Source organism: Gadus chalcogrammus, chromosome 7, assembly GCF_026213295.1.
Source record: "Gadus chalcogrammus isolate NIFS_2021 chromosome 7, NIFS_Gcha_1.0, whole genome shotgun sequence".
Taxonomy (NCBI): Eukaryota; Metazoa; Chordata; class Actinopteri; order Gadiformes; family Gadidae; genus Gadus; species Gadus chalcogrammus.
Genome location: NC_079418.1, coordinates 12,478,617 through 12,505,266, shown reverse-complemented (window position 1 = coordinate 12,505,266; position 26,650 = coordinate 12,478,617). Strand labels below are relative to the sequence as shown.

At 45.1% G+C, this 26,650-nt stretch overlaps 2 protein-coding genes across 4 annotated transcripts; both read left to right on the top strand.

The window, feature by feature from the left end:
- The first annotated feature begins 3,482 nt into the window (after positions 1-3,482).
- Positions 3,483-11,729, top strand: gmeb2 (glucocorticoid modulatory element binding protein 2). Its single transcript, XM_056595247.1, has 10 exons — positions 3,483-3,579; positions 5,242-5,402; positions 5,512-5,597; positions 5,690-5,814; positions 5,973-6,076; positions 6,163-6,320; positions 7,291-7,356; positions 8,267-8,404; positions 8,707-8,829; positions 9,006-11,729. The coding sequence occupies exons 2-10, from the start codon at positions 5,275-5,277 to the stop codon at positions 9,611-9,613; spliced, it is 1,536 nt and encodes a 511-aa protein (XP_056451222.1). The 5' UTR covers positions 3,483-3,579; positions 5,242-5,274; the 3' UTR covers positions 9,614-11,729.
- Positions 11,730-12,903: 1,174 nt separating this feature from the next.
- LOC130386520 (ragulator complex protein LAMTOR3) lies at positions 12,904-15,509 on the top strand. 3 transcript variants are annotated; one of them, XM_056595475.1, is made up of 7 exons: positions 12,904-12,995; positions 13,179-13,298; positions 13,479-13,513; positions 13,597-13,655; positions 14,565-14,698; positions 15,012-15,075; positions 15,281-15,509. In XM_056595475.1, exons 2-7 carry the CDS (start codon positions 13,290-13,292, stop codon positions 15,352-15,354), a joined length of 375 nt encoding a protein of 124 aa, XP_056451450.1. In that variant the 5' UTR covers positions 12,904-12,995; positions 13,179-13,289; the 3' UTR covers positions 15,355-15,509. The 3 variants fall into 3 exon arrangements, with proteins under 3 accessions (XP_056451450.1, XP_056451451.1, XP_056451449.1); XM_056595476.1 differs by having other exon boundaries at positions 12,917-12,995; positions 13,147-13,298; XM_056595474.1 differs by having other exon boundaries at positions 12,954-13,090.
- The last annotated feature ends 11,141 nt before the right edge of the window (positions 15,510-26,650 follow it).

Here is a 26,650-nt window from a genome sequence, read left to right as displayed (position 1 = left end):
TAGGGTTGTGGAGGCTTTTGCAAAAGTCCCTCCTACCACACCATGCCGTTATGTGACAAATCACAGGTGGAGAGTGCATTTGGGTTGCTCCGTCTACTCCTCCAGGGCCTCTACAACCAGCATGGTGTTGGTCTGCACTGAGGAAGATTAGTAAAACCTGACACGGATAACTCACCAAACTGAGGAGGAAGCCCATCAACAAAAGCTCATGCTTCAACTTCAAGTTTTCATGTTAAATGTTAAAATATGGAGAGAAGAAATTATGCCTACTAGTTGGAAGAGTGCAATGATTTCGCTTTTGAATATAAAAACGATCCTGCTGGAAGCTTTAGCCCTATCTCTTTGACCTCCATTGTAGCTGATGGTCGGAGAGGGTTGTCCATAGTCTATATATATGTATATATATATATATATATATATATCAGTGGCTGCTGGTGGGCAGCATGTCTTGGACTACAAGGGCAGAAGGAAAGGATGCAAAGCCAATTGGTCAATTCAGGCCTACTCTTGATTTGTAAAACTAAACAATATAATCTGGGCCTATCATTGGTGCCCTCAATGACTGAAGCTATTGGATGTAATTTGGCTATGTTTATTTTCAGCTACAATTTTTTTAAGAAAAATGAAGACACACAACCATAAGTGATGCCATTTAAAATGCATCATCCTCTGAATCATTCACTAACATCCTTGCCACAATATCAAACAGAGTGGTCAGAGTAACAAACAATTAAAAGAACGCCAAGAGCATTATTTCAAAAATATTTACATGGCCAAAGCCTACATTGTTTGAGGCAAATGTGGATGTTAATGTGTGTTTCAGAATGTTGGTCATGGTGTTAAGCCAATTAAGAATTTGAGGGACTTCATTTATAGATCAAGTCAATCCTCCTCGCAGGCTCCGCAACTCGGCCGCGGGCAGCCTGGCCGCGAACTCCGCAGCCCGGCCGCGGGCAGCCCTGCCTGGCCGCGGACTCCGCAGCCCTGCTATATGAGCTCCGCAGCCCGGCCGCGGCAACGGAAACATTGATCTGTTCGTCAATATAAGATAAAACCTAAAGGCTTAGATATTTACCCTAACCCGATACCCATGGGGTCTACCGGAAAGGGCGTGACTTCGCCACTCAGGAGGCTGAGAGAGGAACGTCCTCCCTGAAGTAATTGTCAATAGGCGATAGGAGGTGCTAATATCCCTTTACCCAGGAAAACCAACATTACATATACAAAGGCATTAAAGAGCCCATGCCATTAAAATCACATTTTTCCTGTTGTTTGTTAAATAACATAGGTCTGAATAAGTTTGTGAGCTGTGGTAAGTTTGAAATCTATGCAGTTTGTCTGCTGAATGCAATAGGCAATGAAAGGAAAAAGGCAGAAGAAATGAGCCAATCTGGATAAGGTGACACTGTGACGTAGCGTTGTCAAACTATTATTCATGGCCCTGCCCACTTGGTTGGTTCGTAACCACCCACAAGAATTCTGAAGGAGTCGTGATTGAGCTAGTGCTAAATGCTAATAGTGTATGGTAGTTGCTTAGTTCGTAGTAACAGGCTAGTTACAGAATTTTGAATGCAATGGCAGAACGACATCGAAGTACATGAACTGCGACATGCTGCCTGCCACCGGTTGCCGCGGCGCGAGGCACCACCGCCGCGAAGCACCACCGCCCGGCAGCGGGCAGCCGGGCGGTGGTGCCTTGCGCCGGCAGCAGGCAGCAGGCAGCAGGCAGCAGGCAGCGCGCGGTTCTGTCTACTACAGATTGATGTGGAAGTGGAAGAACCAGAGACGTCGGAGAACCCGACGAAGTCCTTTGTGATTCATTATATCGTCTGGACGTGCACACAGCTTTTGGCCGTGATAATATGTATTATTTGATATAGATATCTATGTATTATATGATATTATTTAGATATAGAGCTCCAGGACTGTAACGCAAGTGTTGTACACTTCCTTGTTATTTGGATAACCGTTCTGCTGTTGGTGTGATGGCATAACACGTCGGACTCTCGTCTATGGTATTTCTACAACTAGACCCGTAGTGGCCTTATCTCAGCCATGGTTGAGAATGAATTGGGGGAAAGGAACTTTGGCTTTGACTCCCTGAAGTCATGAACCACTCAAGCGGGATACATTCGCGGCCAACAATCCCTTTCTCCTCCATGTCGTGGTTCATGTAGCCTACTTCAGGGAGTCAAAGCCAAAGTTCCTTTCCCCCAATTCATTCTCAACCATGGCTGAGATAACCCCCAATACGAGTCTCGTTGTAGAAATACCAGAGACGAGAGTCCGACGTGTTATGCCATAACACCAACAGCAGAACGGTTATCCAAATAACAAGGAAGTGTACAACACTTGCGTTACAGACCTGGAACTCTGCTCTATATCTAAATAATATCATATAATACATAGATATCTATATCAAATAATACATCACGGCCAAAAGCTGTGTGCGCGTCCAGACGATATAATGAATCACAAAGGACTTCGTCGGGTTCTCCGACGTCTCTGGTTCTTCCACTTCCACATCAATCTGAAGTAGACGCGGTCGTTTGAGATTCATAATAACCTATCGTCTGGAGGCTCACACAGCTTTTGGCCGTGATAATATATATTATATATTATATGATATAGATATCTATGTATAATATGGGTCTCTAAGAGCCATTGCGATACATCCACCGTAAACAGAGCGCATGGTACCGTGGCTACAAGCTGCTCAGGGCCAGGTGATAATATTATATATTATATGATATAGATATCTATGTATAATATGGGTTTCTACGAGCCATTGCGATACATCCACCGTAAACAGAGCGCATGGTACTGTCAGTGGCTACAAGCTGCTCAGGGCCACACCCCCACCCCCCTCCTTGACCTGCCTTGACACGCCCACCGTATACAGAGCGCATGGTAGTGGCTACAAGCTGCTCAGGGCCACACCCCCACCCCCCTCCTTGACCTGCCTCGACACGCCCACCGAAACAGCGCGTTTGGGGGAAGCTCAATGTGCGACTGTTTCGGAGTGACTGTAACTCTGCACCACAGCTGAATTTCGGGGACGTCTTTGAATACTGTGTTTGTGGCCCACTAATACCTATATTAAAGCATCATAAAATAGAATGGCATGGGATCTTTAAGGGCATTCATTCATTACAGTAGTCTGGAAAATCTACATTTTTTATTCTCAACAATGTTAAGGAGGATCTTCCTCCCTCTCCTTACTGGAGAAGCCTCCACTGATTTAATAGTGCAATACTATATAAAGATACATGTTGGTCATAGGGTCAGAGAGACCGGGCTGAGGTTGGACCTGGGTGGGGGAAAATAGATAAGGGAGGTATGAGAAGCAAATATAAACATTTAGTTTGGCAAAGTGGCAAGCCTCAATCAAAGATCAGCTAGTACTACGATATAAATGAGAGCTTTAGTGAACATAAAGCTGTAGTGATATACACTCCCTGACAGTAGGGGGCGCTGTACACCTTTAGCGTCGTTTAGAACTAAAAGAAGGAGAAGGACAATAACAACATCAGTAGTTCTCATCGGATCTCGGAAAGCGGGCTGTGTCTACTTCCCAAGGTCAGTTGTAGAGACGCGTTTACTTTTAATTTCAAGCCTGATGTTACTAAATTAAGCTCCCTTCGAGGTTGGTTTGAGGCCCGATGGACACCGCGGTAGAGGAGGGGATGGTGGGACGTCAGATTCCGCGGGGAAGAGTTCAGCTCCAGGGATCATCTGGATCAGTGGTTACTCTGGCATCGCGTTTATATTTGCGTGTTTTAAAGTCAAATCCTATTCAATCCAATTTGTCAAGCTCTTGATCACAGCGACAGTCTCAAAAGGCTTCCCCGGCCACATGGTTTACACACCCCTAACCTCAGCCCTCCAACGAACAGGAAGGAGTTCCCTTCATCATGGAGGAGGAGACCAGGCGAAGGGATGGTTAGGAGGAGACCAGGAGAAGGGATGGTTAGGAGGAGAGCAGGAGAAGGGATGGTTAGGAGGAGACCAGGAGAAGGGATGGTTAGGAGGAGAGCAGGAGAAGGGATGGTTAGGAGTGCTACTATAATGGACAGTATGTTCTACTGAATGGTGTTGGAGGACCTGCTGTATACAGTATGTTCAGTGTTAACCTGCTATATACAGTATGTTCTACTGAATGGTGTTGGAGAACCTGCTATATACAGTATGTTCTACTGATGGTGTTGGAGAACCTGCTATATACAGTATGTTCTATTGAATGGTGTTGGAGAACCTGCTATATACAGTATGTTCTACTGATGGTGTTAGAGAACCTGCTATACAGTATGTTCAGTGTGAACCAGCTATATACAGTATGTTCTACTGAATGGTGTTGGAGAACCTGCTATATACATTATGTTCTACTGATGGTGTTAGAGAACCTGCTATATACAGTATGTTCAGTGTGAACCTGCTATATACAGTATGTTCTACTGAATGGTGTTGGATAACCTGCTATATACATTATGTTCTACTGATGGTGTTATAGAACCTGCTATATACAGTATGTTCTACTGATGGTGTTGGAGAACCTTCTATGAGCAGCCTTCGTTGTAGCACAACAAGCTGAACCCTTTACATAATGGTTAGACAATGAGCAATGTCCATGGTGTTGTAGATGTGGCGGCTAGTGGTTGAGCTGCCAGGCATCTAGTAATGATCACATCACATTAAGCAAAAGCCGCATTATGGTTAGATGATGGGAAAGGTTGGACAAGGAGTAAGGAGGAACAACCTCTTATCTAGTACCAGCATACAGCAGGGGTAGGCTAGTGCTGGCCAACGTGTGGATTTAGCTGCAGGCCTAATGAGGAGCTGAGGGACACTCCTATGAGCCCAACAAGGGAGTCAAGAGCTTTTAAGTTTGGATTTTCAGCATCAACAGTTGGGAGAGCGTGTGATAAGAGAACACTGCTCCCTGCGTGTTTCTCCTAACTTGTGGACTGCATAGGTGGAGATGGGGAATAATAAGATACTTCAGGTAGGAGGGGGCTACTCTGTGACAGATAAGTTAATAATTGTACATCTAGTCAGAGAATAATACGTGGTAATACTGGTTGATACAAAAAGTAAGATTTGTTGACCCAGGAACTTTGAGGTAGTGGGAAAAATTGTGTTGGTTGTTGCTTCCGGTCAATAATTATTCGTTATTTCCCTGTTTTGAGCTACAATTAGTTTTGGGACACACTTATTTCTGTATAATGAATGCAGATCTTTCAGTTTCAGTTGGAACTAACCTCGACACCAGTCGCTATGCAAGATGTGGAAGAGGTGGTGTTGATGACCATTACTGACCAGAAGACGGATGATGTTTCTTCTGTCAAGGAGGAGGAGGATGTCAAATCTGTATTGGTGACTACGGAATTGAGCCAACATATGGGGTCAGTGTTCAAATGAAAATCCTCATCATTCAACGCCACAAACCTTCAGTTTGTGGCGTATCAGTGTATTTCTCCTGATACGTTTGTGTGCGTTTATGTTTTCCTCTAGGGAGGAGGTTGTGGAGATTGCACCAGAGGATCTGGATGTTGAGTCCTGCACCGCAGATGCTCTGTCAAAGCAAGAGGCGGTCTATGGTAACGTGAAAAGCTGTAGCATACGACAAACATCGGCATGATCTTCTTCAGCTCTATTGAAACAATGTCTACTTGTGTGTCTTACCCCGCAGTGAAGTTAACAGAAGAGGTCGACGTGGAATCGGATATCTACTACCCAATCACCTGTGGCGATACAAAGGCTATTCTAGTCTGGAAGAAGTTTGTGTGCCCTGGCATTAACATCAAATGCATACAAGTGGGTCTTTTTCTAAAATCATTAAATGGTTCTGTTGATAAAAAGAAAAAAGTAAACTCTAAAAAATGTAGTTATTGTAAGTTGCTTTGGATAAAAGCGTCTGCTAAATGTAAAAGTAAGGTTACCTCATTGAATTGTTCATTCCTTCTGTTGATTAGTTAAATGGACAGCTGGTCAGCCCAAAGGAGTTTGTCTGTTTAGCGGGGAAATCCACGCTGAAGGACTGGAAGAGAGCCATCCGGCTCAATGGCACCATGCTCAGGTACGGGATGAGGGAACGCATACAAATCAGACGGCCCTGTGTCGCATCCACTCAACAACGCCTGTCTGTGTTTGAATGTCCTGCAGAAAGATCATGGACTCTGGTGAGCTGGAGTTCTACCAGCATGCCAAGGTGTGTTCCAACACATGTCGCAGCACTAAGATAGACCTGGTGGGAAGCAAACTATCCGCCATCAGCCAGCAGTCTGCTGAGTTTATTGCTGTCACACCTTCATCAACAATTTGTAAGATAACAGGCCTCATTTTGAGGAGGCTATTTCATTTTCTTATTCAATGTTGCAATTTTTGTTTATATACTTTTTAACACCTCTGATTTGATCAAATCTGATTTGAGAATGTCCTTCTTTTTACCATAACTAAATCCTAAAGTTTCTTCAACCATGGGGTGGTTGAAATAAAAGTAGTATGCAGAGACGCCCCAATGGGGTGGCCAGGATAATTGACCTACAGAATATACATGCGTGTGAATGTATGTGTACGTATGTATGTTATATTAATATTATTCAGAACACAACTTCAAACTCTAACCTTAAACTTTGTTCAAACATTGAACAGATCATCACATTTCAAATTCCATACTCAATCAAAGCAGCTTTCTAATATCTTGTGGACTTGAGGTTCAGCAGTTCTTAGTGTTCAGATTCAACATTAACCGTCACCCTTACCCTAAACCCTACTCTTATTCATGAAATACGCACTTCAGGGTTGTCATCCTCCCGTATCCCATTTTGGCAGTTTCACCTACTTCCGAATGTCTCGAAAATATGTCTGATGTAGCTTAATTCCAAGTGTTTACGGCAGTCAGAAAAAGTTATTCAGGAACAGCTATTTCTGAGGGGGTCTGAAGTGAGGTTTAATCCTAATCCAAAGCAATTGCTTTGCATCTATGTTGTTACATAACTCCTTTTAATGGGGAGTACATAGGCCTTATGAAATATGAGTTTTGCCCTCCGAGCAGAGAGCCCACAGAGTGCCCTCTTTTGTGCAGCCCACAAAAGCAAGTGTCGATAGTATGTTTATCATAATGATGCAAACCATAGTTGTGGCCAACTGAAAATGAGAGAGAAATTTGATGAATGTCGCAATTTTCTTTGACCGCATTTGATGACGTTAAAGTAAGTCGTGACTCGTGAGGCATGTGTATCGCTTGAATGGCCTTTGAATCTTAGTTTTATCGTTGATCTTTTTTCCCAGTGAACGGACAATCGCCGTCGTTCTCGGACGCAGAGGAGAGCTCAGAGTGGGTCACAGCCATCGGAGGTAAAGTCCACAACAGATGAACGTAAAGAAATGGGATACAGCCATCCATATAGCATTGAAATATTACTGGGCACCAGTGTTGGCTCTCTGTCACCAACAGATTACAGAGAGAGAGTTGGGTAGGAATCTGTTAGGTAGCCGTTCAAATCGGACTAATATACATTATTCTATTAAAATAGGGTTATCGCATTCTTTATCCACTACAGGGTTGCCCAAGGGTCAGTCTCACAAATCAAATGGCAGAGTAGCTAAAATCTTGTTTCACTTCATGTTTGTTTGGATCAATTGATCTAAACAGTTGCTCAAGGCAGGGATCTTTATGCGCGCAATTTGGCAACAGTGCATACAAACTGTAGCAGTCGGGGAAGATGAGTTAAAACATCCTCCCAGGACATCAACGTTCTGAAACGGATAGCATGCATGTCAACTCAACACCGTTAGACTTCTTGCTACTTGCGAATGAGTTCTATTTAGTGAGGTTCTGCTGAAGTATGGAAGGACTGCTTGATCTGAGATGACTTGTGTCTGGAAAAGCAGGAGGGGTCCAAGATGTTGGGCTTATATTAATAAAGGAGTGCAGAGGAGAGGGACTTGAGTGCCGTTCTTCGCCCAATAAGCCTCTTTACCTTCAGGGAGATTTACAAGCGGCACTACTGAGCAGGAAAAAACATATATGGCCCAGTGAACGAGCTGTGCACAGCGTCCCTCAGGGCATCGACTTTGCTAAAGATAAGGTAGTAGATAGGTAGTGCGCTAGGAAACAAGGTGTGGCGCTTGTTAAGATTTTTATGTTTTGACCTTACCTGTAAAAGAAAAGGTAGAGCCCCTATAAAACTCCCACACTAAGTGTGTGTGTGTGTGTGTGTGTGTGTGTGTGTGTGTGTGTGTGTGTGTGTGTGTGTTCCTCCAGAGGACTCTGTTGTATTCTGGTGTGGGGTAAAGCAGGCCGGCCTGCTGGACGACGTGGTGGACGACTTCCGGACGGAGCTGAAGCAGCTGTTGACCAGCATGCATGAGAGGGTCTCCGAGCCACCGCTACTGGTAAAAGGTACGCTGGCATGAGTGTCTCTCTGTATGTTTTTGTATTTACGTGAAGTTCAGATTCAATTTCAATTCAAATTGTACGTGTATAGCCCTTGATCCCAGGTACAGTCTCAAAGGCCCTAACAGATCGTGTGTTTATGAACCCCCCCGACCTCAGCCCCCCCAGAGGGCAAGATAAAAATCCCTTAATAAGCAAGGAAGAAATCATGAGGCGGACCGCAGAGCGGGGGATCCCTCCTTCCAGGGATGATCAGGAGTGCATTGGGGGCCATAATAGACAGATTACAAATGCTTTTTCCCATGCAGACGTGAATTTGCTGGACAACATAGTGCAGAACTTTGGGATGCTGGACCTGGTGAAGAAGGTTCTCGCGCGTCACAAGAGCCAGATGGACCACTACAGGGAGCAGTACACCCAGAGCCTGGCTGGTGAGGGCTCCGACTAACTGCTCCTGACGAGCTGGCTGTCGCCCTGCGGGGTTGGGGGCTACCCGTTAGAAAGGCGGTCCATTTATTTACCATCTATCTCTACCCCGCTCTAACACACTTTCTGTTTTCATTCCCATCACCTCGGATCTCTGTGGGTGACCTCTGCGGGGTCCCAGCTCTGGAGCAGCAGTGCGACGAGCACCGGAAGCGCGCCAAGGAGCTGAAGAGCAAAGCGCAGCACCTGGACAACGTCCTGATGACCTTCAGCCCCGCCCCGTCCCCGCCCGCGCCCAAGCACCCCCGGCTGAGCCGCTGCCTGTCGGCGCCGCCCGCCGCCTCCCCGCCCCCCCAGATCACGCTGTCCCTCAACCAGCTGGCCGGCCTGGGGAAGGTGTTCACCTTGGCGGGCTCCCCCGTGGCGGGGAACCCCCTGGGCAGCTACACCGTCCTGTCCCCCGGCGGCCCGGCGGCGGAGCAGGCGCCCCTCTGCCACCCCTCTAACCTGACCCTGCTCTCCGCTGCCCCCGGGGGGCCGGAGGGCGGCGGCGGCCCCATGACCTTCCTCAAGGTCCTCGGCCCGCAGTACCAGCTGCTGACGCTCCCCCCCGCGCTGGGGGGCACTCTGCAGGGAGCGGGCGTAGCGCAGAGCGCCGCTGCGCCACGGCCACTCGGTAGCAGCGTGGCGCTACACGCACAGGTGAGAGCGCCGGCTGGTCCTGAGGTGTGCTGCGTCGGGAAGAAGGTCGCCGTGGAAACGGAGTCGGAGGAAGACCAAGAGTGCTGAGGTTGTTGGAGAGAGACGGCTGCTGAGCTTTCTACCGTGTATGTAAATAAAGAAACAAGAGATTCCCTCGTTTGCGACAGAGACGGCAAAGTATAATTCCACCTACTCTTTATACTGGTCTGGACACTTCAAATGTATGTTCTATTTTTGATTGCCCGACTGTGATCTGAGCTAAATTCATCCGGTCACTGGCTGTTTGTTTCATCTTGCTCTGTGCTATATCCAGATGTCTCTGTGGGATATCTAATTTGCGCAGGCTGGTAAGGTGAAATGTATTGAATGCCATAGCAAATGCTGTCTTTTGTGTGAGTTCAATCTAGTTCCACTGTCCTTTTTAAATTAGTTCAATTATTTTTTACAATGTTGAATGTTGTTACAGTTGATGTTGGCTAATTAAATTCAGGTATGTTTTAGAAAAGGTGCATCTAAATGAACATGAAGCTCATGCATACGATGCGGTCTGGCTAAAGGCCGCTCGGCGCTGGCTGAGGCACCCCTGGGTGTATGAATGTCAATGACAACGTTCTCACTTTTTGCCTTTGGGGTTTTCCAACCTACTTCATTGTTGAAAAGTTGCCTTTTATTTCCGAGCACAATGACGGATAAATTATAAACAGCCACCAGCATCTTGCCCTGTATAATATAGATATTTTTAAATCTTAACTCACAAAAGAAAACACTATCACGCTTTATATTCATTGCACTGCCTTCAATAGGGTGGTGGAAGATGTGTGGCATAGGGAAATTGGATGGGAGGTTATTTCTCACTTTCTCACTGGGTTCATGTTCTGATGCCTCATTGTGATTGGCGACACCTGGTTGTCTACCAGAGAGCCATAACCGTTGGCGATCTGCAGGTACCATGGCATGGCCTCATGACGCCGCTCTCATCTCGCACATTCACACTACGAAAAGGCAGATCGGCCAATCAGCGCTAGAGGGAGAGGTAGTTTTAGTTCAAGATGAAGGAAGGCGCAGGCAACCCACTCTGCAGGTTCTTTGAAACAATGGTGCCTCCGCAGGAATCTCTGGCATTCTTAATAACCCGGAACATTGAGGGTAAATTAATAAAACATTAATTAATATGAGTAAATGCAGTAATAAGCATTATTGTAGGAATTAGGGTTTTTGTTAAATGTTAATCTGATTGCACTTGCACTTCATCTCCAATTCTCACTAGTTTTTAGGATTTGCCAATCTGAGGACAATTAACCTCTGGGGGCAACGGGAAGAACAGTGGAGAGGGGTTCCTGTGGAAGCGTGTTCCCTTGGAGACGGGTTCCTGTGGGGACGGGTTCCCAGAGACGGGTTCCAGTGGAGACGGTTCATGGGTATCGGGCCAAGACTTGCATGTGCAGGGATTTTAGGTTTGATATTTCAACCTGCATACCTCTATAAAAGGATATCAAAGCCTAGTCAAACTGCAATAACTAATTGGTCAATAGTTAATTAATCTCCCACTGTATTGTGAAGTTTTACCAACAGTTTTATCTGAAATGCAATGAATCGAAGTGATTATTTTCCCTTTTTCCTGCATTTTATCAAAGTTAAGATATTTTAGGTATTTGAAAAAAGTCCATGGGCTATTTTTACAATACAACACAAATACACCTTCCAACATACACGCTACTGCACACGTTGAATACTTTATATATTAAGGTTTCCAGTAAAGATTTTCCAAGACGTCTTTATTTGACAAATTAGACAGTGTGGCTCAGCAAGTGCAGGCAAATAATCTATTCTCAGTGGAGTAGACCCACCAGTTGCTGTCCTTGGTGCTGGATACTGACCAGAGGATTGACAGCTGGGGATTCATGGACTGTTTGGAAAACTGCTCATCTTCCCGTCCACCACATGAGATTGGACACAAAAGAAGCACCTTCAATCGGATTTGCATATTGGTTGAAATAAAATGTTCAATACCTTGACATCATGTCTACTTGTGGATGGTTAATGACCTCTGATCTCTTTTCACAGAGCTCTCACAGCAAGGTCAACACTGGTGGAGCTCTTTACACTAACTTTGTCGGATGTGTGCCAAAGCACCAATGTGGGTTATCTCTAGCAGAGGAGTCCACTGGGGCACCCATAGGAGCACACCATGTGATGAGCCACAGCTGTGTTTGCCCTACTTAACTTAACCAGAATAGCTCTTCCCCATCCCCTACACCACTCTCCCTACAAAATTCTTTGTCTCAATAAAAACTACCGGTTATCCCTTAATGCACTAATCTTCACTCAGTCTGCTGGAATCCTCTGCCCCCATCGCGGCCCAAAACACAACCGCCGCCTACATTTTTCCACTAACCCATCCATACGGTATCCAACATCCAAAGTATTCATTCCCACTGCCCGCCTTCCACTCCACCTTCTCGCACTGTCAACCCTGATAACCTCAGACCTCTTCAGCGTGCCCCCATCACACGCCCTCTGATTTACCCAACTTTTCCCTCCTCAACACCCGATCAATAAACAACAATCCCCCATCCTATATGAACTAGTTCCGGATTTTTTCCTTCTCACCGAAACCTGACACCAACCTAATGATTTTTCTCTCTCAAGCATCGCCCCTGGTTTTGGTTACATTTGCTGACATTTGACGATTTCAACCTAACCCAGCACGTCACTTTCCCAACCCATGTTAAAGGTCATATCCTTGACTTAGTTTGCTCTGTCAATTTACTCCGCAACGTCTCCATTTCCCCCAACTCCTCGTCCACAACTCCTCAGAGAAATAACCTTCCGAGACACTTAATCGGTCAATCCCCTCCAACTCTCAGATCTGCTGTCCAATGCTCTCCCCCAGGAATCAGCCCTCATCTCACCTGATGATCTCACAACCTCAACACCATTTGGTCTACCTCCTTCACCAAACTGGCCCCCCGGCAAAATACCACCCTGGTTCATACCTGAGCTTCGTTAACTGAAACAGACTGGCCGCCAACTGGAACGACTCACCAAGAAAACATCAGTGCGCGTTTGCATGACACTGAAGAAAGTCGAATTATTGGTCGAAGAACATGACACGGCGTGTTTTGGAACTATTCAGGCTTACATGAACCACGTGACCAGTGACCACCCTGCCGGCGAGATCAGTGTCGCAACTCTTCTCTCCCTATGGCTCTGACTTGGAGGTTGCCGTACAGAACGCCCCTTTTACCACAAACGATTGAAACATTGATATATATTCGAGATTTTGCAAAGTAATATTAATATCTGTTATTTTTGTGTTTTTTCTTTTGTTTTTTAAGTAATGATTAAATTAAATGGAGACTTCCGGGTTAGGGAAGTGACGTTTGGCGTAAGGAAAATAAAACTGTCATGTGACCTCAGGCTGTCATGTGACCTCTCTTCCTGTTAACTCCATTATAACTCATCCAAGGTAAACAAGTTCAGCGTGTCTTTACCTGAGTTATTCGGGGACCTTATCACCGACAAGTTATCGGCGATTACAGACCGCGTAACGTTTAACGGACGGTTCGTAGTGATTGTGTTGGTAATCCTCTGTCGTTACTACTCGTTCCTTTCCTCAGGTCCACTGGTTTGACTCGTTTCTCCTCCACAGATCCACTGGTTTGACTCGGTCCTCTCCTCAGAAACACTGGTTTGACTCGGTTCTTCTCCTCAGATCCACTGGTTTGACTCTTTGACTCCGTGGAGACCCACGCCGACCACCATGGTCGATGTAAGGACGGTCTGCTGGTGCTTTTAAATCATCTTGCTGTCACTCCTACTTTAATAGTTAAAATAGGGAATGCAATGATTGCATGAAATTCATGATTCTCAATTGGCCTTTTGGATGTACATCATGGTCATGGTCCTCATGATATGAGGATAATATGTTTAATAATGTGTTATCTTGCAGGATATAAGACGATATCTGTACAAACAGCTTCCAAGGTTGGTATAATCAGTCGGTTATATGAGACATCGCATTTAAACCACCGAGTCCTCCCACTAACCTTGTGGTTCATCTCCTCCAGTGTTGAAGGTCTTCATGCCATCGTGGTGACTGACAGAGACGGTGTACCGGTCATTAAAGGTACGATGCCACATCACGTGTTCAGTTCAATGTTTCAGATGAATGTACAAAGTACACAACCCCATGTCTAGACTTAAAGTAGTCTTATAGTGAGCTTAGTTATAGTACTCAATGAACCGCCTAGATAGTAAAACCACCATTCCCTGAATCCTTTTACTCTCCGATGTCTATTCTAGACTGCCTGTTTTTACTATGTATAATTGATATATAAATGGGACTACACTCAACACAGCGACACCCTTACAGCCTTACAGTTGAGTTAACTCTGAGAGGATGTTTTCAACAGCTATATTAATTTTTCATTCCCATAGTTATTATTCCTTACTTCGTAAATTCAAGAACACCCTTTGCGTAAAAATAAAAATAAATATTTATACAATTTTAATTAGGGCATTTATCCAAAGCGGCTTATACACACACCAATGGCAGAGTGAACCATGCAAGCTCGTCAGGAGCAGTTAGGATTAAGTGTCTTGCTCAGGGACAAATCAACACTCAGCTAGGAGCTGGGGATCGAACTAGCAACCTTTCGGTTACAAGACAACTGCTCTACCTCCTGAGCTCAGCCGACCCAGGGATCAAATGAAAATGATGCACCAATTGGAGGTCTAGGTATATCACAGGGGTCACCAACCTGCGGCCCGGAGCCGAATGTGTCTCTGAGCTTTGAATAAACGACACATCCCACACCCACACATTTCACAAATGCTATAGGCTATTGGTTATTTTATTTATAGTATAACTATATATAAAACGTTAGATGATGTGCTATCTTAATTTTGGGGGTCGAATTGGTTATGTGGTTTATACATTTCATTTGGTGGGAGGGACCAGAATTGGCTCTTTTGATAGTGAAGGTTGCAGACCCCTGGTATATCCTTTAATAAAATAAATGTGTTTCCTATTTAGTGGCCAATGAGAACGCTCCAGAATATGCCCAGCGGCCAGGGTTCCTCTCAACGTTCGCTCTGGCCACGGACCAGGGCAGTAAACTGGGTCTCTCCAAGAACAAGAGTATCATCTGCTACTACAACACTTACCAGGTTTCTTCCACATTCTGGGTTAATTTCTATCCAACTATTGAGTGAACACTATTTCACTCCATGTAGTTAACCTCTAGAACAGTGAAAGACTGTTTGTATTCCTGATGGGTCTTAAGTCTTTGTAAATGGAAATGCGATGTTCAAAAACAACTAGGATTATGCTTGTGTGTTTCTAATCTGCAATTAGCTTTATGTATGTAAGGAAAAAGATTTACAATGAAACTATTAGCTTTTTGAAACCAAGTTATTGGTTGCAGTGGCATGTTCCCTTTGACTGGATGTTTGTTTTACCTTTTGTCTCCTTCTGCAACAGATTGTGCAGTTCAACCGGTTACCACTAGTGATCAGCTTCATCGCTAGCAGCAGTGCCAACACGGGTACAAATTAGAACAATCCAATTCACTTCTTTATTTCTGTACATTGTGTATCAAATTAGTCTGTTTTATTTTTCATATAACGGGGCCGTTTCGCCCAAAAAGTGTGTTGCTTGCATACTACTTTCAGCAGAAAATCACTTAACAGAACTTATTGAATTAATAAAATTCAAACTCCAAATGTTTTTTTGGCCCTGTGCCCTTACAGGTCTGATCATCAGTCTGGAGAAGGAGCTGGTACCGCTCATCGAAGAACTACGACAAGTAGTGGAGACAGCTTAGGGCTTTGGGCACTATGGCAACTCTGGGCTAGGACTCACCCTCTGCTCCCCAAAACATGCAAACATGTTCCCTACTTTTTTTTTTTTTTCATTTGTTTCTCCTCTTTAAATAAATCTGTCATATCTCCTATTGTTGATTGTTTATTCATTTGCAGTTACCCATACACATTTAAACCCTAGCATTTTTGAGGTTGAAATAATTAATTGTCCCCACTTCAGAGCTCTCCGTCATAGCATTAATGTTTGGTACTACAAAGCTACAAAAAGGTGGATGTTTAAATGGATGGAAATACACGTAAAGATGATCAATCGCAAAGGTATTAATACAATCTCCCCAACTCAGTTACTGAACATGAACACAAAGATTTTTTTTATTTGACCTTTATTTAACCAGGAAAGTCCCATTGAGATTAAAAACCTCTTTTTCGAGGGAGTCCTGGCCAAGAGGCAGCAACAAATAACATATATACACTCACAATATTACACTCACAACATATACAGAAATTAAAATGATAAAAAACAGTTACAAGTAAATTAAAATTCATAAAAAACATCTACAAGTAAAAGAAGTGGTCTGAAATGCTCTCATCTTAGATTTAAAAGCATTCAAAGAAATCATTTCGGTTAATTTAAAATATTTTTGCAGCCAGTTCCACGTGGTGGGAGCAGAATGGACGAATGCCCTTTTTCCTAATTCAGTGCGGGCAAATGGAACTGACAGAAGCATCTGATTGTTTGAACGCAGACTGTAAGAAGCAACACTTTTCTGTGTGATTAAATTACAAATACATGATGGCAGTAGCCCAAGCATGGCCTTGTAAATAAAAGTGCACCAATGTCCCAGCCTCCTGGTGGACAAAGAGGGCCAACCCACTCGAGAATACAATTCACAGTGATGGGTCAGGGCTCTACAGATAGTAATAAACCTCAGAGAAGCATGGTAAACAGCATCAACCTTACATAGACATTTAGCTGAGGCATTCATATAAATCAAATCTCCATAATCTAAACTGGATAAAAATGTTGCAGTGACAAGCCGCTTTTTCACCACAGATCCACAACCTGGGCCCACTTTTACAACACGCCATGCATCTTCCTATTCCATTCTTTGCCTGAAAGGACGAAGTAAGTTAAAGGCCCACTATGCAACTTCGGGAATTTCTTCGCTGTTTTCTTGGTTTTGGCACGCACATTTCTCTACACAGCGCCCCCTACAGCTTCGTAGTAGATATTTTACAACACTGTCGTAACAACTCGTTGAAGACCCTTCCCCATGCACTACGCGAGCCATGTGCATTTGTTTTCAAAGAAGCCGGCGAATGCGTGGAGCCATGTCCGAAGTAAATGTTCATAAAGTGTAGGCAAGGTTATACATTTTTTAAATGGTGTATTTGTATTGCAATAAACATAAAGCCATCCTTTTTATAGTTGACGGGGAGAATTTATATCCTAGATTATAATTGTTTTATCTTAGGTTGAACAGAACAATCAGTGTGAGAGTGTTGGCCAACATAACAATCTAAATAAACAAGAACCTGCATTCGGGGATTCAGTCTGTATCTGGGGGACGAGACAGACGAACAGCAAAACACCAATGGAAACAAAAGGTGTTTATATGGTTGCAACCAAGCAAGCTAGAAACATACAGGGCTCACAACAAAACGGTCGAGAAAACAATTTTTACAGGGCTCACAACAAAATGGTTGAGCAAACACATTTGTACAGAGACTATCAACATCAAGAATACCACGAGGACAAAGTTAACCCAAGGGTACTTTCAATTTCAAAAGCAACACGGCCAAGTCGGAGTCTGATTTGAAGTCTTTTTCTTTCAGTTCACGCTATTCCTGAAAAGCTTGCCCAACGTTTACTCATGTCTGGCCTCTCTGTCGGTCAGTCTCCCTTTTCTCTTCTTCTGTTCCTCCGACATTGGGTTTCTCTGTCTCTTTTTAGTCGGCTGATCTATGATGAATGTAACAATCCCTTAGTTACTTGGCTGTTTCCCAATGTCAAGGAAGCATGCTCAACGGCCGCCCTTTTAAGGACGCTACGTCATCGAACGCCGACAAGCACTGTTCCAATGTTGAGGACACTCGAAATACGCCCCCTTTTCGGGTCCTTCGTTTTTGAGAATTCCGAGATTTTTCAAGGATGCATCGCTGCATCCTAGACGAGCCAAAACTACCCACAACCCTCTGCGTTCACTGGGCGGGTTCTTGAAAATGGCAGAGCAGTACACGTTCAGATGAAGTGAAGTTATATTCGTTTTCAGAAATATTTTGTGCCGTATTGCTTTTTATAGATTCATCATGTTAATGCAAATAATCAAGCCTAAAGACCTGTGCCACTTTTCAAACGTTTTTGCAACTTAATGATACGTTGCTATATTTTGCATGGACGTAGCTGGTGTTAAACACCACTGTCACCAATGTCAATTTACTCGCTCACAAGATTACATTATTTATGTATACCTATTTATGTTTGTGTTGAATCGTTTTTTTTAGGGTCAGCCCAGCAAACGGAGGCTTTTGTGCGCCTAATAAGGGTGGCGCACAAACATTTGTTTACCGGTGGAAGGGATAGTGCCACTATCCAATGTTGTAAAATTAATGCACAACCGATCATTTGCAATGTTTGTAATTTTTAATGAACGTATATAATTGTATTTTATATGATATACTTATGTGTTCAAAGCACTGGTAGATTGTAGGCATATATGAATGAATGAATCAGATCAGTTAAATAATATATCCAAATAAATACACGTTTATCATCTCTTTCTTTGTCTTTTTCCCCCTGCATAATAGTAATCAACCGTACTGTAAATGTGATGCATGAATTAAGTTCTCAGACAATTTCACTTAGTTTTATAAAAATTGAATGGATTTTCCTTTTAATAAAGACAATTCGATTTTCGCTTTTGTGACTTCCCCAAAGAGGCTCCATGCGAAGGAGACATGACCGCATTCATAACAGACAAAAGTCAAATAAATATCGATCAGCTTGATTGCTGCCATGTTTTATTCATAAGCGCACATGTGTTTACAAGCGGACACGCAGTATTAAAAAGCGGAAGCGCTTCCACACTACCAAGTCGTTCCCAAAGTCAGACGTTACAAACGCTAGGAAGCACTCGAGCTAGCACTCTAGTCTCATCTCCATAGGACGCGACTAGTAAGGACGCGTCCTAGCAAGGCTGCAGCCTTCACTTTGGGAAACAGCCCTTGTGTTTATATCGAGCCGGTTCCGTGTTTGGGGGTCTGTGCCGCAAAGCAATTCGTTACTTCGCGAGACCCGAGACTCCCGCGAGAGTGGGCGGCGGGTCGCCAGCAGAAACATATTCATTTTCTCCGCCAAGATGCGCAAGGGGGAGTTGAAACAACGAACAATCGAACAAAAATGTATAATGGAACCATCGCAATGACTCCTAGCCTGTTATATTAAGGTAAATCAAGCCAAAAAAGTTGCATAGTTCCCCTTTCACTCGTGTCTGATCTCTTTTCTGGTCCATTCTTCTTTTGTTCCACCGACAGTCGCCTCTTGGGTCCCTTATCAGTCGATTGATCCATGATGAATGCAACAATTGCCTCGCAACTGGCTGTTTATATCTAGCCGGTGCCATGTTTGGGTGTGTGTCTGTGCCGTAAAGCATTTTCGAAACTTCAATCTGACTACATTTTCGAGGATACTTCCGCTGCGTCACATCCGGATTGGCTTGGTCCGAACAGATCAAGTTGCATATGCGCTTTTTCACTGGAGAGGCGACATGGGTAAATGACACACCCACGAATCGACCCAGAAATGGATGCAGAACCATCAGCATAACTCTCAACCTGCATACTTAATGTAATTTTGGCTAAAAAAGTTGCATAGTGGGCCTTTAAATTCACTTATGGCGTGTTTCCAACGTGCGATGCGGAACGATTCTGTGCGTTAAAGTGCGGCATTATTCACGTTTCCGCCGCCAAAACGGTGGGGGCTTCCTGCAAAACGCAGTGGTGGGCCGTCAGGGCCAGCAGGGCCTTCTCTGCTGGCCTTTTTAAAATCGAAATAATATTGTGGCGACTCCTACGGGGGTCGTGACGGGGATTCTGGGGATCCGATATGCCGGTTGGGGAAAAGGGGTTTTATTGCCTTTTCGTGTTGGGGTTAACGGGTTTGGGGTGTGTGCTCGGTAGAATGTAGTTGTATATTGTGGAGTGTTGCTTGTTGTGTGTACTGTTGCCGGCAACCGTTAGGCCTAAAAAAAAAAAAAGTTTGGTTCCTGTTGGTTGTCAGTTGAGGTCATGGGTAGGTAGGGAATTTATTTTATTTTTTTATTTTATTTTTTCCAGCGGCAGCGAATGATAAGTAGGTTGTTTTCATTTAAAAACGAGAGAATGCGCTCATCCTTGTACAGAATGAAGAGATGCTGTACAAAAACGTAATTATAGTTTGCATAAAAAAAAATGAGGGAAAAATTTTTTTTTTTTTTTTTTTTTTTTTTTTTTAAAGCTCATAAAATAATTTGGGTCGCACACAAATGGACAGGGTCGGTCGGAAACCGGAACCAAACAAAAACATTTTTTAGGCCTTACCGAGAGTTGCATGTCTGTTAGTTGGGTGTGCGGTGCGCTGTGTGTTAAATAAAGGCAGCTCTCGTAGTCGTGCGGTGTATGGGGCACGAGAGTTGCGTCACCGCTTAACCTGGGCTCCCGTCTCGGCCTTCCCGCACTGCTCACCACATTGGTGTCAGAAGTGGGATGTGGCCTGCTCACCCGGAGAGGGTCTTGAGCTTCACAGTTGAGCCCATGGAGGCCCCAACCGACGCCGTCGCACCCTACGCTAGGGGAGCGCAGGGCCCCCCTGTGACAACGACCGGAATGGCCAGCAGGGAACCAGCAGCTGCCAGGACAGGCCAGCGGTTAAGCTACCGAAGTTCTCCGGGGCAACTCAGCTGGAGCCGTACCTGGCACAGTTCCGGCTCGCTGAGTGGCACAACGCCTGGGGTGCCGGGGAGGCGGTCGTCCACCTCGCCCTAGCGCTGGAGGGGACAGCGGTGCAGGCGCTCCTGGACCTTGCGCCAGCGGACCAACGGGACCTCGGGGCCCCGGGCCTTGGAGAGGCGTTTCGGGCAGCGGGCCGTCGGCAGCCACAGCCGCGAGCTGCTAAACAGACACCGCCACCAGGAGGGGGAACGGTTTGGGGCCTACGCAGCGGACTTGCAGCTGTACGTCCAGCGGGGTTACCCAGGCATCCCTGCTGCGGCATTGCAACCCTTTAATACAACATTCACGGCAGAGGTAAACAGCCAACTCTTCCCAACATATCTGTATCCTTGCCAAGCTCATTCTTATATACATTGTGGCAACCCCGCGCCAACTCGGGGGTCGAACCGCGCCAGCACCTGGAACAGAGCCCTCTCAGCGGACAGGTAGTCCGAGGGAGGTACGTGCCGTTCAGCGCGGCTGCGCGCATCAAGCGAACCCGGACAATCACAGGCATTGAGATCACCTGGGGGAGGGAGACGGCAGAGGCCTCTTAAGGACCGGACACAAGAACCAGACGGGGAAGACAGCCGAGTTGGAGAGACGCGGTAGGGGGAGAACGCACCAACCCGTACTAATGCCAGCACACTTCCCCACAGGACTGAGCAGGAGAAGACGGGAGCGATAGAGACGCCGTCCTCACCGCCGGACCAGACCCGGAGACGGCCCCTTTTTGCCCCATATGAGGAAGAACCTATGTTTCCTTTTGTTTTACCTTTTTCACGGGTGCTGCACAAATAAATCCGTTGCCCCGCAACCCTGCTTCAGCGTGTCCTTCTCAAATCTCAGCCGCCGATGACCGGGGTTGCCACAACATTCTCTTATATTGCCTGCTTACCTGTCAACATACACAGACATTGCGACACATTTGTTTACGACACGTTCTGTCCGCCATGCCTCAACACTGCTCTACAACATGTCTAGACACCGGACAGAAAGTGCACCAATAGGTCAAAGCCACCCTGTGGCGGAAATGAGATACTTCATGCATTACATTATATGCCTGTGTAAGATAAGTGGAGCACAATGTCAACTTTAAACTAATGATGGCAAAAATAAGGACTTCACACAATAAAATAAAAATAAAAGCAAAATCTAGATCCTCTAGCTGTTCGGTCAGGCTCCACTCTATGCCGGTTCGGCTGTTGTTGGTTACCTGTTTCATAGTCCAGTCTATGCAGAGGAGGAGGAGGAAGGGTGAAAGCAAGCATCCCTGCCACACCCCAGTCAGGACCTCAAAGGCCTCTGATACGCATCCTTCATGGAGAACTTGACATTGAATCCCATGGTTAGTATTCTTGATGATGCTGATGAACTCTGGTGGGATGCCATAGTGCCCCATCAATTTCCACAGCATCTCCCGATCCACACTGTCAAAAGCCTTTTCAAAGTCTATGAAATTTACTAAGACAGGAGAGTTCCATTCGATTGATTGTTCAATGACAATCCTGATGGTGGCTATTTGGTCTCCACAGGATCTACTGTCCCTGAAGCCGGCCTGGTATTCCCACAGTTTCTCATCCACCGCCTTCTGGAGTCTCGAGTATAATGCGGTTGAGCACCTTCCCTGGGGTTGAAAGCAGCATTATTCCTCTGTAGTTTTTACACTCCCTGAGGTCCCCTTTCTTTGGAATCTTTATAATGTTGCCATCTCTCCAATCTGGCGGGACATTTTCTTCCTCCCAGATGATTTGCATGAGATGGTGAAGCATGTCGGTGGAGGTTGCGATGTCTGCCTTGAGGGCTTCGGCTGGTATCTCATCCGGCCCCTCTGCCTTGCCTCCTCTCAGGGCCTTGATGGCCTTCTTGATTTCCGTCTTGGTGGGGGGGGTTGCAGTTTATCTTGGGGTTTCTGCTTCTTGCTGTTGTAGTTATTGTAGTGCTTGGAACCGGTTGTGTAATGTGATTTGGTGGAGTTCCGATGTGCCTTTATCCTGAAATTGCTGTACACTGAATTTGACTCTTCCTTGTCTGGGTTTCATGCGTTTCAGTTTCAGCTGGATCCTTGCTGTAACCAGGTGATGGTCAGATCCAGCATCAGCTCCTCTTCTAACTCTGACATCCAGCAATGAATGCCTAAACCTTTGGCTAATGCAGATGTTGTGGTCAATCTGATTTTCTTTGGTATGGTCAGCGGAAACCCGAGTTGCTTTATGGATGTCCTTGTGTGGGAAAATGGACCCACTGATGACCAAGTTGTTGCCTGCACAAGTCGCTGCAAATCTTTCTCCATTTTCGTTGATGGATCCTAGTCCATGTCTTCCCATTACCAGTTCGTAGCCATTGTTGTTTCCTCCTATCTTGGCATTCATGTCTCCCATCAGGATGATTATGTCCTTTTCTTTCTTGGCCTGGAGTATGTGGTACAGTCGGTTGTAAATGTTATCCTTGGTTTCATCGGCTGCGTCGTTTGTGGGGGCGTAGCATTGTACTTCCTGGAGGTTTATTTTCTTGTGTGTAGTATGGAATCTGGCTCTGATGATCCTTGAGTTGATGGGTTCCCAGCTGATAAGGGCCCTCTGTGCTTCTTTGGAAAGCATGAATGCTACTCCCTCTGTATGTGGTGCAGAGTCATCTGGGTGCCCGGAGTACAGTATGGACTCTCTGCTCGCCAGCTTGACCTGCCCTGTCTGAAGCCATCTGTTTTCACCCAGACCAAGGACGGATAGATTGTAGCTCCTCATCTCCTCCGCTATCACTGCTGTCTTTCCTCCTGCATACATGGTCCTCACGTTCCATGTTGCTATGGTGGTGGGTCGTCTAGGGGTCAGAAGAAGCTTCGGACGCACTGTCTCCTTGCGGTTTTCCATGTGCGTCGTCATTTTTTCTTTAGCTTCGGACGTTGAAGAGTCTTCCTTTCCAAGGCTTTGGGATTTTTTTATCTTTCATCAACGTTTCTGTAGCATGTAGGATTTTGAGAGTTGGGGTTGCTAGCCCCAAGCCCAACCTTCCACCATTTCTGGTTTCTGGAGCTTTCTGGAGTTGGTTGGTTAGTCCTCTCCCCTATCCTATTGTCTTCCAGGTAATGGCTTACAGTCTCATACCACATGAGGCCAGACAGGGTTTAGGTTGTGTACAAGCTGTCTCGGCACTTCAGGCCCAACCAACTCCTGCTGCTGTGTAGTGAAAGCTGCAAACAGGGCAAGCGTTTCATACCAGCAGCGTGAGACAGACTCCAGTTTGAAGATAAGCTTTAATCCCCTGCCAAGTAATGCAATAATTTGTTTTAAAAATGCTTATTAGCCAATGTGATGTTGTTTCTTTTTATAAACCAGTGTATTTTTTCATTTATTTTGGTATATCTATCTATCTATCTATCTATCTATCTATCTATCTATCTATCTATCTATCTATCTATCTATCTATCTATCTATCTATCTATCTATCTATCTATCTATCTATCTATCTATCTATCTATCTATCTATCCATCTATCCATCCATCCATCCATCCATCCATCCATCCATCCATCCATCCATCCATCCATCCATCCATCCATCCATCCATCCATCCATCCATCCATCCATCCATCCATCCATCCATCCATCCATCCATCAATCAATCATTATATATTGTACATAACATGTTGCCATATAACCCAGTTATAATTCCTTCTTATTTGTTATGTTTTCTTTCAGGAGATCATTGAGGCCATCACAGAGCCCATCCCTCCATCACCTCAAGCACCTCCTTTGCATTGCTAGACCTAAAAACCCCAGGAAGATAGACAAAGATTAACCATCCACTGATGGTTTAAAACCGACCAAGTTATTGATAGAATGTGATGGTTGATGCCTTTACATGTATCATGCCTGATACATTTTAATATGGAAGACTGAAAAAATAACTCGCAAGATTTACTTAAAAAATATATTGTAAGTATTTTCACGCAAATGATTCAAGTAAAATGTAATGCTGCAATATCAAGTAACACTAACTTGCCAGTATCAAGTCGATTTTACTTACCATAAAACCTAACAGTTGTGAAAATATTAAGTAACATTTACTTAATTACACCCAAGTTTTATTTATTTAAACAAATTAAGCAAAGTCTACTTGTTTTTCAAAGTCAAGAACATAATTTTCCTCAAGATTTTAAGTTCATTTTATATATCTGTAGTATTTGCTGTTATGACATAATTGAGTCGTTTTTAGTTATTTTCTTGTCCTTGACATTTTAATTTACATGGTTGCATTACATTACATTACTCACATAATGCCGCGTTTCCACTGCAGGGTGCGGTACGGTTCGGTTCGCCTCAGTCCGGGAGGGAGGGGGCGGTATAGCCCAGCTCAGTTCCGAGGTCGCGTTTCCACCGCCGACAGTACCCTTAATGATAGGCCGGATGTCGATCACCGCGGCAGCTACGTAAACATTATAAACAACGTCTTCCTCCCCAAGAATGCAGAGGAACGTCTCCACCTCCTTGTTTGCCCAAGCAAGCGTTTTACGCGACATGTTCATTGTAAAAAATAATACCTCGAGGCTACTGTTTGTTTGTTTTTATTGTTTTTAGCTCGAATTTTCCGGTACCCTTTCAGGTGTCTCGTCTCGTTTTCAGTACCCCAACGGAGGAGTACTGAAAACGAGGGCAAAACGAGTACGGCTCAGTCCAGGTCACGCCCACTTTTGGCGGTGGAAACGCAATCCGTACCGCACCTTTGCGACCCGAACCGTACCGCACCCTGCAGTCAGTGGCGGACTCAGACTGTTTGAAGGGCAGGGGCGAAAAAATAAAAAGGGCATATTCTGGACAACATGGGGCCCTACCAGCGGACACAGTGGCTTTTCTAACTTGATGGTGTTTTGTTCCCCCAACGGAGCCTTAAAGGCAGCGCTGCCTGGAAGGTCCTATCCCCTAACCTTAGCAGGCGCTGCCTTGAAGGTCCCATTCGGGGCACTTGTTACATCTCCATGTAGCACTTAAAAGAATAGTTGGGCTCATAATTTAAACGGGGGGTCTGGGGGTCGTCCCCCTGAATTTTTTTTGCTTCAAAGACACTGTTACCCCTTATTCTATCGACTTTATCTAAATGAGTTGTTCACATCATTCTGCACTTTCACATTTTAGCCAAAGAAAGGAGGATGCCTTACTGCTTTCATCTTTACTAACATTTAAGTAAAAATTAGACTGGAGAAAATTCAATGTGCCGCTACCATACCGTCTTTGACCGCTGACAGCCAGCTACGGAAACATTTAAGGTAGTTTTCCTATATGTTGAGGTGATAGCTGACCATTATCGTCTCTCTTGCATGAAATGACCTACACTTGAATGATCTTGAACGCTCAAAAAATGTATATACATTTTAAACGGATTATGCAAACTGAAAATATTAAGTTTTCTAACTTGGCATCGAATTGTGCTTTTCCACTATGGGTACTGACATACTCTTAATCCGCTTTTTGCTTCGTTATCCAGTGGAGATTTAAGTACCACTCGATGTAGCTGTTCCTCATGGCGACGACACATGAAAGCAACGCCTCGCATTCTCCGTTCGTCAGCTACCAAAGAGAGGAACGTCTGCACCTCAATAGCTAACCAAAACATGTTTTTTTCGGTTTGCCATATTCTTGCTCCAGAGGGCACATCATCATCATCATCAGGGGCAACCTAGGGCACTCATTAATTTTTGTTCACATGTAAAAGGCCGCCAATAAGGCACTTTCTCTCATTTTCTCCACCATAGAGGGCACTTTAGCACACTTTTTCAACTATGGGGGCACCAGACGGGCAGAAGGGCACTAGAAGGGCACTATAAGGACCAGACGAGCAGAAGGGCACTATCAGGGTACTAGAAGGGCACCAGATGGGCAGAAGGGCACTATCAGGGTACTAGAAGGGCACCAGATGGGCAGAAGGGCACTTGAAGGACCAGACGGGCAGAAGGGGACTATCAGGGCACTAGAAGGACCAGACGGGCAGAAGGGGACTATCAGGGCACTAGAAGGGCACCAGACGGGCAGAAGGGCACTATCAGGGTACTAAAGGGGGCACTAAAAGGGCACCAGACGGGCAGAAGGGGACTATAAGGGCACTCATTAAGGCACGTCATTGAATTTTCTTGTTCTAGAGGGCACATCATCATAATTTATTGCATGAAGGAGCACCCTAGAGGGCACCTAATCATGTTTTGCATGTGAAAAGGGCAGCCAATAAGGCATTTCCTCTCGTTTTCGACAATCTTGAAGGGCACTTTAGCGCGCTTTTTCAACCATTGAGCCACGAGGGGGGGCGTTCGCCCCCCCCCCTGCCCCCCCCCCCTGAGTCT

Excerpts from the sequence above, each read along its gene's own strand:
- LOC130386520 (XM_056595475.1), top strand. Across the intron at positions 13,514-13,596 it reads CTGTACAAACAGCTTCCAAG|TGTTGAAGGTCTTCATGCCA; the intron begins GTTGGTATAATC and ends CATCTCCTCCAG. Across the intron at positions 15,076-15,280 it reads TAGCAGCAGTGCCAACACGG|GTCTGATCATCAGTCTGGAG; the intron begins GTACAAATTAGA and ends GTGCCCTTACAG.
- gmeb2 (XM_056595247.1), top strand. The coding sequence starts at position 5,275 with ATGCAAGATGTGGAAGAGGTGGTGTTGATGACCATTACTGACCAGAAG. Across the intron at positions 6,077-6,162 it reads CTCAATGGCACCATGCTCAG|AAAGATCATGGACTCTGGTG; the intron begins GTACGGGATGAG and ends AATGTCCTGCAG. Across the intron at positions 8,830-9,005 it reads GTACACCCAGAGCCTGGCTG|CTCTGGAGCAGCAGTGCGAC; the intron begins GTGAGGGCTCCG and ends GCGGGGTCCCAG.